A 12,723-nucleotide genomic window follows, 5' to 3' on the forward strand; every position below is an offset into this window, starting at 1 on the left:
TGGCCCAGATTAGAAGCCTCTGTAAACAACTTTTAATATGTCTAACTGTGCATTTAGACACCAAAACCACAAGGGGTGGTAGAGTAGCCAAGTGGTCAATGGGCTCACTCACCGTGCCAAACACACAGGTTTGATTTTCCTACATGGGTACATGGTGTGAAGCCCATTTTTGGTGTCGCCTGCCATCATATTGCTGGAATTTTGTTAAAAGCAGCATAAGTAGAGCACTTACCATATGTGACTGGTTTCTTGCAGTCCCTGGAAGACTTGTCAGTAGAGAAGCAGACCCTGCAGCAAAGACTAGAACGCGAGATCCAGAGTTTGCAGGAGAAATACCAGCAAAAGGAGAAGCAGCTGACGGCTGCACATGACGCTGCCATCAATACTCTCAAACGGGAACACCAGGAACAGATGGACCAACACAAGACAGCTGCTGAGGAGGTCCTGGAACAAACGAAACGGGTGGGTGGACAACATGTCAAGTATTGCCATGAGATAGGTTTCGAGATTGATGTCAGAGAGAACATGATCAGTGAAAAGACCATAGGCGAAATTCAGTAGCTGGATGGTCATAAATGAAGCTCCTAACATCCCTGACATGTTATTTATCATTGAAGGGAATCTAAAGTCATTAAGGTCATTTTTCCTAGTTTTCACCCTTCACATTTTACTGGTTTCTTCACATTTTTAGATATGACCTTCTATTATGGCCTCCAAAGTAGCCATTATTTCGTCTTAAACAGTGTTTCTCCTGAGAAACCAGTGCAGCCATGGAACTTGAAAAATGGACATGTTTATGTTTATGATCAACTAATATGAACAGTTCTTCTTAAGGACCACTTCAACTTGTTTAATCCTCTATTGAGGATTTTGCTCAGAATACTATTAGTGGGATGTTCTAGCCTAGTGGTTAAAGTGTTCACTCATCACACCAAAGACACAGGTTCGATTCCCCAACTGGGTACAATGTGTGGAGCCCATTTCAGGTGTCCTGCACCACAGTATTGCTGAAATATTGCTGAAAGTGGCATTAAACCAAAGTCACTCACTCATTCTTATTTTAGGTTGGTTTCCACAACTACTAATCTATGTTTGATATTTTTGACAACTGGGTAATTTTGGTGTGATACTGTAGCAGGAGGATGCAGTGTCTGTGTACAGGATACTTTCATGCTGTGATTTTAGTATGTGTGACTCCTCCCTTCTCTGTCCAGGAGTACCAGTGCAAGTATGACGAGGACATTAAGCAGCTGACTACAGACAAAGCTGCTGTCATGCTGGAGTTTGAGAGGGTCAGGGCAGAATTGGTCAGCAAACTACAGATCACCGAGACCGAGGTGAGTAACTTACCAGTATCTGCAGAAGTCTTGGCAATAATAGACACTGTTCGCTACTCACACCAAACATCATGGTCCCATCCCAGCAATGTTACAGTGTGTGAAATCCGCTTCTGGTAGCCCTTGCTCAGGTATTGCAGGAATACATAGAAACCCTCATTTATTATACATGTCTTTGTGATAATGTCCTTTGAGACCTTGACTGACCAAAGAGATTAATTCATCAAAAATAGCAAAATTGTATAAAAATGTAAAATCCCCTGTAAACATTTGCACCTAGCAAATTGTCACCAGCCTGTGAAGGGTAGAATAGGTCTTTAGCAACCCATGCTTGCCACAAAAGGCGACTATGCATGTTGTAAGAGACAACTAATGGGATCAGTTGCCAGGCTCGCTGACTTGGTTGACTCATGTCATCGATTCCCATTTGTGCAGATCAATACTCATGTTGTTGATCACTGGATTGTCTGCTTCAGCCTTGATTATTTACAACTGCCAGCATATGATATAGCTGGAAAAATTGCTAAGTGGTATGTAAAACTGAACTCACTCGCTCACTGATACATTTTTAACATGTCAAAAAGCTTAAAACTGTTGTTTGTATGCACACAGAGTCTATGTTTACCTGAACAAATCACTTTGTACTTTTACTTTAACAGTTCATATTATTCCCCATTCTACACAGATGATTACTCTTTGTTCATCAGTACATCTTACACATTTAAACCTTAAAATGTTTATGGCAAAATGTACAAACAAATTTCAGTCAATATCAACATGTCAGTATTCATTCATACAACAGCATTCACACTACATTTCAGCAAATGTTCCCTCAGAAACTATAAGTAAATCCTCTTGAGGGCACCTTTCAAATAATATTGTATGAACCACTCTGATGATATGTTCAATTGAAAGTTTGAAGATTATATCACAACTTTATGAGGTTACTGGTTGTGAATATTCCATCATGTCTTTCCCTTTCTGTCAAGTTAAGAATGTGAAGTATTTGTCATCCTACAGTGATGCAACTTATCACCAATTCCCTCTAGTATGAGATCTGTCATCAGAAACCCAAACTTGCCTCTTTTCTTGAGAAGATTGCCTATCAGAGTTACTTCCCCTTGAACTATTATTCTATCAAATAAAATGTCAGTGCTCGTTTTCCTACCCTATTTTTTATCTCTTGATACCTGTCACAAACATTTTATTATCATAATACATTCTGGTAAATCCATTCATTAATTTTACAACATGCACTGATACCTTATATTCTTTTAAGCTTTGAACTTCTTAGCTATTTTTGACTGTTTACCTGTTCATCAGTGGTTAGAGACTTGAGTTTCTGTCATAAATCTTCTGTTCTGGTTGTTCATATCTTATTTACAAACAATGCACAACACATTTGTATAGCCCTATCTGATGTGGAGTCACACACTAACTTAAGTTTCTTGCAGGAGTATTTTAGTGATACTTCACTCAGTGTATTTTAGTTATTGGTCGTACACAACGCATCAAAAGTTTACACTCTCTGAAAGCACTCACTATGTGATATGTATATATTATAGTTGCACCACAGATGAATTTCTTCGTTAACTTGGGGAAACCAATTGCAAACCTTATGCAGATGTATTGCGCAAGGATCATGCATCAAATTGCAGAATAGCATGTGCAAATATGATGCATGTGAACAGCTACATTTTGGTGTTTTAAGAATTGGCCAATTTTCAGTGAGTTTCATTATGTATTGAACTTGTGACAATAATCTTTTCAACATTACAAATGTGGTTTACAATACAGCAGTTCATCAGTGAAAAGTGCCTTTAAACAATATGGACTATTTCAAAATGCAGTTTACTACAGTTGCCTGAAGTAAGGGGCTACATTTACACCAGTGAGTCTAAACTTTAGATGGGTGGTGCATAGAGAATGTATGAGTGTCTCTGTTTCAAAGCACAATGGTAGTTGGTGGTGGTGATGGTGGTGTTACTAGATCCAGCCACCTGATTCTAGTGTTTGTGTCAACGATCTCAGATCCACTAACTTTGGATCAGGTTGCACCAGCAGCCTTAAAGAATGAATAAGCTCACATATTTTGTTCTCTTTTAACCATTCCATATGAAAGACTTGTGGTAGTATTAAGTGGAACAGCAAATCATTCTTAAAAAACTTGTGGTTAATTAATTTCGAGTGATTTAAAGTTGCCCAAAAGTCTTCTGGTTCACTCTCACCAGCCAACAAAACCACAGACAGGTTACATAACACTGTCGCCAGAGCACTTCAGCAAACTACAGTGATGTCATGTGAGGAAGGATTTTCACTTAGTTTTATATATAATGTGTAACTGGCTCATAAATTTGCTAATTTCTTTACGTCAACAAAGACATGCCAAATCGGTATGTTTCTGTCAATTGCTCCCAGGTGTCGGATGATGGTGTCACCTTGCACAGTTTTCCACCAGACCCCACAGTTCATGCTAAATATGTTGTTTGTGAGTCGGAAGCCCTGTACATATTAGATTGGGTAGACAGAAGATGCTATTTTGATTTGTTTTCATTGAGTTAGAAAATCAAAGCTACTTACTAGCTGTAGTAGCTGATTGATGACCAAAGGGATTTAGCATGACAGGACTTGTTACATTACGATTTCTTCGTCAGAAGTGAGGTAATGGTCGAAGTGACAATGATATTGTTAAGTAATTATATTGTCACCCACCTCACTTTCAAGAGTGAAATTGTATTGTTATAAGCAATGTCATGCAAAATTCTATTGACCATCAATACAATACATATTTTACTATCAGTAGAAAGTAGTTTAGACTTTATAACTTTTAAAAACAGCATTTCTTTCTCAGTCTGGCAGATTTTTTAAAATAGTGGCACCACGATCTAAAGTTAGAGAATCAATTAGATTATGGTTTGTTTTCATCACATAATAAGACAAATACTACTTCCTACTCGTAGTTAAAAGTGTTTTTGAATTATGACCAGAAAGATTTTGCATGACACCGCTTGTAACAGGATGATTTATAACCATTATGACAAGCGATTTTGACAAAATCATCTGTGAAAACAAGTTGTATCTTGGAAAATATGCAAAACAGGTGACAAGGTTAAAATAAATTGTGAAAACATGAAGCTTTCATTTTTCAAAACAACTGTCTCAATTGCAGGTTTAGACCAAACCTATAAACAAGATAATCTACCCTGAGAAATATCCATGAATACTACAGCCACCCACATTCATCGAAATTCCATTTGCAAGGGAAGTGTGCACTGTTATTAAAAAGTTTGATTTAAGGTAATCAGATGTCGAAATGAGCAATTTTAGTGACAGGTTTCATTAATAACGATATCAGTTAATGATTAAGGGATTTGTACCCCCTAGAGTGCATGTGATCTTTAAGCTAAGGTCAGCCTGTACTCATGTATTTTCACTTCAACAGTATGCTCATTTAGATGCAGCTGCTCAGAATAGCAGACTGTGGGTTTCCATATTGGTCCAGTTGTCTTTGGTTCTCGTCTGCCAGATTTGAACTTTTGAACTTGATCAATCCAGATAAAATCAGGCACATAAAGCACAAGTACTCGATCTACCTGGAACATTTATGATCTAAGGTATAAGCTCCATAATTTTATTTTTGAAGCATTAAGGTGATTTTTAAGACAATTGCTAACTCTGAGTACAACACAGCAGGTTGGAACAAGTGTTTACCTCTTGGAAACTCAGGTAAGAAGAATGTTCTTCCTGTTAAAATGAGTAGAAAGATGGATGCCAGGGGGTGCAGTCTTTGCTCATTGTTTCTATTCCACACAAACAGGGTATGAAACAAACAAAAAATTCAGCCAGACCACAGTGCTGGTTAAATGTAAAACTTGCCAACCCTGACCAAAACTTACCTATCTACAAATAATTAAGTTAAATCATCGAATTGGAATTCATCATTATTTTTACAAGTCAACTGATAATTATTTATTATTATTACTCGCCTGTTGAAGATACTGCAGAGTAATATTTTCACTTCAATATTGCACTAGTGTAATACCGCTTGACGTATGACATCAAAATGGTTCAAAGTTGTGACGTCACAATGCTAATGTCGATGTCGCAATTTTACTAAACTTTGCCTGACTCGCAGAAAGCTGAGAGTCCTCACACTGTAGGGAATTTCGCTCGTTTGATACCAAATCATTAACTCGTTTAATAAAAATGGTATTACACGGAAGGTCGTTTAGTATCCTCTATTTATCCAGAAATATGATGAATATCTTCATATGCAGCCTTGTTGAAAATAGCCAGTCCCAGGTGGTCAGGCAGGCAGGTATTTCAAACACTGCCACAAAGGGTTGTCTTGTGTCACACACCATGACATTGCCAGTGCATTTCTAAAAGCGGCTTCACACCACACTCATTCTTGAGTGTAGTTATTTTACCTGAGTACTTCATGACCCTAGGAGTGATTCATTAGCAGCCTCCTGCAGGAGTGAATTCAGTGGTGGCTACAGGTCAGAGTATTACTGATTATTTGTTGTACGTATGTACAGTTGGTGTATTTGTAGCTGCAGTCAACTCATCCACTGCATTTTGGTTCAAAGGAGATTGGTACAGCTCCAGAGATAACAGTGGTGCTTAAGTATTTTTGCCATGAAAATCATGTGCCACAGCACACCTTCATGGGATGTGGGTGTGGTTTTGCATCATTTTACCACTGAGCCCATTGAGCACCTAGCACTAACAGAACCAGAAAAACATCAGTGCAGAGTAAAAGTTGTTAGGGGGCTGTCAGGCTACAGCTGTGAAGGTTCAAGGGGAGATAACACTGATTACTGTCCAGGGTGACTTCTGCAGAATGGTTCTAGGTTTGTGTGAATTCTCAATTTATTGTATTAAAATAAATTAGAATTAACAAAATGTTCTTGATGACTCTCTTCTTATGCAGGATAGGACTGCTTGGCTGTTTTTTATAGTCAACACTTCTGCCTTCTTTGTGTCTAGCATCCACAATCAGTCATTCCTAGGGAGTGATTTGCCAAGGGACATTTGGCAGTTGACCTCTCCCAGCTTTGCGAGCCAATGCCAGTTATTATGACATTTGCAATCCCTTTCATCCAAAAGAGGTCTCTTCGTCACTTTGTTTTACATCAAACAGAGGAGAGTTCAGCAAAGGATTATTCTTCCAAATCATAAATGTTCTTATATCCCCTTGACTTGGGAGAACACTTTACTGTAAACCCGTTGGTCTTCTTGATGGAGTCCAGCTAGATTGTTGGTGCCAACCTGTAAACTAATAGAAAATATACAAGCAGGGAATATCTTATGAAGCTCTAAAATAATTGGAGAGGTATTAAATGGACTTGTATAGTTAATTTCAGATAGATATTATTAACATTTAGTATCATGCATGATGTCTTTTTAAAACATAGTTGTGCAGCTTTTCCACATGTTTTTTCAGTTATATGAGTCTTTATTTCAGTACTGTGGGCCACAGTGCACAACACACTGGATTTCTCTTCATAAGAGCATGATAAATAAGCAGAACAATGTTTCCAATTAAAACAGCAGCACTAGTTAGCAAGTAACAGTAGCTACTTATTAATGTATTTGTTTCAAATGGTGTAATAATGATTACAAATTGTCTTCAAGGACATTTGATTTGTTACAAAATATTCCCTTATAACACCTTAAATCATAGTAAACTGAGCAAAACTAGGATAAGGCTATCCTTACATTCTTGATATTGATATGACGTATGTATGGTTCATCCTTGAAGTTTTCTGTAAACAGGGCTCAAGTAAACAAGTAAACGAACAGGAACCATTTTGCATGTTTTATTGTCACTCTTGTATAAAAAAAATTCTTTGTTTCTTCTTACAAGTAAATTAAAGAAATACTTTACAACTCCCTCCCATAACCTCACATATCCAAGCCCCATTAATTCATTTCTGAAGCACTAAGGTGATCTTTAAGACAATCACTAACTCTGAGTAAAACACAAAAGGTTTAATCAATGGAAAAAACATATATCAAAATTTGAAACAAGTGTTTACCTGTTGGAAACTCAGGTAAGATGAATGTTCTTCCTGTTGAAATGAGTAGAAAACATTACTATCTGAATTTTAAACCACAAAGTAAAATAGTGTCAACTTTCTTATGAGGCACAAATACTGCAAGACCAAACAGGTTAACTGAAACCTCTCATGCGTTAAAACAAGTGAGTGAGTGGGTCAATCTTAGCAATATTCCATCAATATCACAGCAAGTAATACAGAAATGGGCTTTACATTTTGTACCTTTGTGGGGAATTGAATTTGATCATCATCATAAAAATGAAAACACTTATCCCATTAGTGCAGACCAATTTTATTTCTTGTATTACAAATCTTCGGGTTGTATTTTTCAAGAATTAGGAAAGTATATATAATTTTTCTCACTTTAAAAAATAGAATCCTAATGTTTTTCTTGGCGAAAAATGTAAACTGGCATGAAAATTATCTGTAGATTGTTTTTTGCCCCATATACACTCCATATATTGCCAGAATTAGGATACATATAGTATTTGGAGGGAATATTTCTTTGATGGGTGATCTTATTGGGGTTTTTTGCCACGCTTGCCTAAGGGTTTTCAGAGGACAAAAATCTGTAAAACAAGAAAAAACAATTGGTCTGGCCTCACCTTGAAATAAATGAGCTAAACTTGGTAGTTGCATGGTTGATCAGCAGCAGCAGGAAAATCAGCACTATTTATCAAGGGAATATTTTTAATACCAGGAAGGAAGAAGTGAAAGAGAGGAAGCTTCATTGGTAGTTAGGTGAATTTAGGTTCTTGATGCTTGTTTGATTGTAATTGTAAATGGCAGCAATCCTTATAATGTGGCCATTGCCCCGCTTCAAAGATGTGCATTCTATAATGATTCCTTTTAATGGTCATGGAATCACCATGCAGATGTTTGAAATCTGTTCTAGCGGTTTAATCAGACCATCTAGCGTCTATTGAGAAGATATCACTGAATTTATTGCTTCTGTAAATAGATTCCAGGGGCCCCAGTCTGAAAATAGCCCATGTTTACATCAAGGCTGAACCTGGCTGAACACTTTAATTCCTTATCAAATTTTGGTAGCGAAAGATCAAAAGGAAAAAAAGAGTATGATGTTCACTTCCTTCAAAGACTTCTCATTCAGGCAGTATAACAGAATTTTCTGTGTGTCATTTATATTAGTGCAGAACATCCTGCATCAGTATGCATACACAATAGACTGACACTTTGCATATGTATGTGTTTACTGTTATTGTTATACAAGCCTGTCTCATAACTCTGTCAAACATTTGGCATGAATGTGTCACATCATTACAGAATCATTAAGTGATCATCAGAAATCTACATTTAGTTTGTGTGAATGCAGCATGAAATGTTAGCAACATACATTAATTATTGTAAATCATGGTGGTTTGAAATACAGTGCATATTGATGTGGAGAGTTGTGTCCCTTATTTGGTGATGCATTCCCTGTTTCATCCCATCATGATACTTTGTTTGTCAGAGTGATACCATGTTCACTTGCTTCACAGAGATGATAATATATACATTGTGTATTTTGTCCATGAAGGTCCAGCTTAGAATTGGTCTTGAGCAATCCATGCTTGTGACTAATGAGATTGGTTGGTCATTCTCATTGACTTATTTGAGACATGTCATCATATCCCAATGGTGTAGATTGATGCTCATTGATTGATGTTAATCACTCGAATGTCTGGTCCAGACTCGATTATGAACAGATCGCCACCATAAAATTGCAGAGTGCAGTGTTAAACAACAAACCAAACCATTCTATAATGCTCCACACACTCAGAGACTTGAACCCCACATGGAGTCCTGACTGAACATTGTCTGTGGCAAGCCCCACTTGATAACGTCTAAGATAGCGTCCTGAATATCCCCAGAAGCTGTGGTTCACTGCTCATAATTCCAATCACTGGACTGTCTGGTCAAAATAATTATTTACAGGCCATTTGTTCTCATGGAAATAACATAGCAGTTATACAATTACTTCATCATACCAAGGATCCAGGTTCAAAGATCCAAGTTCAATTCCCCTGCCTCATGAGTACAGTGTGAACGTTTCTGCTGACCATTGCCATATCACTGTAGTATTCTTAAAATGCAGTGTAAAGTCGTACATATGCTAAGTCACTTGCAGTATGATAGCCCTATGAGCAACTGACCTAACTAAGAGCAGTGTGTGAAATGGTTTTCGTATTTTGCTAGCCTGTCCAGCTATCTATGCCCGAAAGACCACTACTAGTTCACAAAATAATGGACTAGCCCAAAATTTGATTGTAAAAAGTAATGGTGCAGTCCCAGTGGCAATCTCGGGAGCTCAACCAACTCGACCTCGCAAACTACTCGACCTGGAGGTGTCTTAAATGACGTCACAATGACCTTGTAACGACCTCAGTTCAATTTCAGGCTGAATTCACTCAAAGCTATCTTGACTCTTGTTGGCCAGATTAAGAAGACTTATAACTTGACCTGAATTTGACCATCTTCACCTGTAGATTGACCTAATTTCTGGTTAATCTGGTCCTAAGTCAACCGGCCTTACCTCTATTCCACCGAGGCAACTGGTTCCTGAGGCTCTCTCGACTTCCGGTCAAATCCAGGTCCAGTCCAGATTGAGTTGGTCAACTCAAGGTCGAGTCGAAACCGAGTACAGACTGAGTACAAGATGAACACAGATTGACAAGTCAGGCCAGCTCAACCTTCAACTTGACCTAATGTCGATCTAAACTGGACCTTTTTTCAACCTACCTTGACCTATTCTCGACCTCGGGTCTTGACCTCATCTCAGAGCACAGGTCAAGAAGGAAGTCGGGGAAGATTTTTGACGTGTCAAAAATTTTGCAAAACTTGGTAGACATGAATCGACCTGGCTCGTCCTGACTCGACCTAACTCATTGTGAAAATCGACCAACTCACCCCCCTAGGTTGAGATGAACTTTTTATCAGGCTATAATCATGCATGATTCAAAAGTGTATGATACCTTAGCAAGTCAGAGGAAGTTACATGAAGTTAGCAAGTCATTAGTCAGTGGGGCCAGTGACTGTAGAGATTTACTGGCATGACTGGAATTTTACTAGCCATGGACTAGCAGACAAGTGGGTATTTCGCACACTGGCAAAGAGAGTGTCAGCTGGGTATGAGATGATGATGCATGTTTTTTTATGCAGGTGAAGAGACTTGAGGCCCTGGTACATGACAGCGAACACGGCTTGGGATCAGCTACAGCCCACATTACCACCTTGAAGGAGGCAGCCACCAAACTCAAGTATGAGCTAGACACTACTCGGGCAGAGCTGAAGGCAACCAAGGTCTCTGAGGCCAATCTGAAGGTAGGATTAGCATTATACCACAAGCAACACATCATTTGTATCTTTTGAACATGAATTTGCCACTTGTGTCCATTGATTATGAATTACAGATTTGTTTATTTGAGTGATGGTGAATCAGCATCAGTGTCCCAGTGTGTTCATGTGAAGTATAGCAGGCCCACAACCTCTCAACCCCACAACTCCATGTTTGATCTGGAAGTGCCAACAGGTCATACTGGAGACATCTCATTCCATAAAGCACCATATTCCAATGACTTTCATAATATGCATGTTTGGTTTTGTACATGCTTGATAGTTTTTGATATATCTAAGATTAAATAGGGAATGTTTGAGTGTGATGTCAGTGATTAGTGCACCCCTGCCATTCCCATGTTAAAGTAGTATCATTCAGTACAAGAAAGGCCACAGAAGCTTGTTACTTCCTGACTACACAGCATAGGACGGAGATGCTTAGTGTTTAATTGATGTCAACAGTTACTGGTCAGCATGGCTAATGGTGAGACTACAGGTGGCTGTCATTGATGTTTGAGCAGATTGTGGGCAGGGTCTGGCACTCAGTGATCATCCAGTGCCTGAGACACTACAGTTAAAGGCACAATGTCACACATTTTCAACACAATTTTGGTCTATATTTTATATAATGGGGACATTACACTCACTCTAGTTTTCTATTGATGCAATAAAAGACTTATTATCCCTTACGACTTTCCGGAAATAAATAATTGAAACTTGAGGCGAACAGCTTCCAAACAGATAACACTTCACATAGTACATCGAAAACTGTTCCACAAAGTGTTGTGGAGGTTTGACCAAGCTCGGGTTCAATCACAACTTGTGCATGGGATATTCAAAGAAAGCACTCCAAGGTACATAACTCTATGATGTTCGCTTGAAATATTAACATTCAGGTGGTAGAATGAGTGAGAGTCAATTTAATACAATGTTGCATTAATTGATTTGAACTTTTAATTCAATATTGTAATCTAAATACGTAAAAAAAATTAAAATAGATTATATGGTAGTTTTCCTGAGGCCGCTTGGTTAGTATTGTTGAGGGAAATGCATTATGTATTTTGAGTGAAATGTGGTGTGACATTGTGCCTTTAAGATCTACTCATTCTTTTACTCATTCACTTACGAAACTGTTGCCATAGGATCTACCATGAGGGTGATTTGTTCTTTTAGAAAATATTTGTAAAAAGTTACAGTGATGTATTCTTATCTGCTTGAGGTTCACAGTTTGATCTCAGCATAGATACAGTGTGTTGATGCCCCTTGGGATCCCCTTCCATTCTATGGCTGATAACGACATAAAACAATTTCAAATGTTTTTAAATAAAAGTTAAAAATGAAAGAGATAGATATTTTTTAATGTTTGAGTTATGGAATCAGAGATGTGATATGTGCACGTTCCAAATAAAGTTGATGCAAAAAAAAAAAAATAATTAAATATACCATGGAATATCAGTATTGTCACAAAGCAGCCATGTTCTTTTCATAGGAACCAGTTGTATGGTACATCCCAGCGTTAATGGCATATCCCGATTCAATTAAGCAGACACAGTGACGTCTAGTAATTTCAATCATACAAACTCACATAAGCCTCAAAAGACAAAAAGAATGACATGAGAGAAGAACGGCATGGTCGTAAGCAGCAACATTCCTGTGAAAGCAACTATAAATGAGGGGAAAAACAACATTTGATGTTGTAATGATCCATGTTGAATTGAGAGAGGCATTCCTAATTTGGTTAGTTTCCATCAAGCTCAGGAAAATATGCAATCAGATGACAAACCTGGGCAGTGGTTTGGCCGTGAGCCAGTATCTTGCTTCCAGTCTCCACAGGGAGCCAGTGTTAAGAACTGCTCATCAAAGCTAGAACTCTAACACAATTTGGCTTGCATTGCTACATTTTAGCAATATAAGTGTCAAGGATAGTTTTTAATGTTAAACAGCCTTGCATTTGTGACTGGTAGATTGAATATGTTAAACCTACGATG

At 38.0% G+C, this 12,723-nt stretch overlaps 1 protein-coding gene across 2 annotated transcripts in view; it reads left to right on the forward strand.

The window, feature by feature from the left end:
- Positions 1 to 12,723, forward strand: part of LOC137266281 (protein FAM184A-like) — a 98,653-nt gene that overhangs the window by 21,397 nt on the left and 64,533 nt on the right. For both annotated transcript variants that reach the window (XM_067801771.1, XM_067801770.1), the window contains exons 5-7: positions 256 to 462; positions 1,215 to 1,337; positions 10,562 to 10,723. In XM_067801771.1, the coding sequence (XP_067657872.1) occupies positions 256 to 462; positions 1,215 to 1,337; positions 10,562 to 10,723 (492 nt within the window). The remainder of the gene's footprint in view (positions 1 to 255; positions 463 to 1,214; positions 1,338 to 10,561; positions 10,724 to 12,723) is intronic.

Source organism: Haliotis asinina, chromosome 15 (assembly GCF_037392515.1).
Source record: "Haliotis asinina isolate JCU_RB_2024 chromosome 15, JCU_Hal_asi_v2, whole genome shotgun sequence".
NCBI lineage: Eukaryota > Metazoa > Mollusca > Gastropoda > Lepetellida > Haliotidae > Haliotis > Haliotis asinina.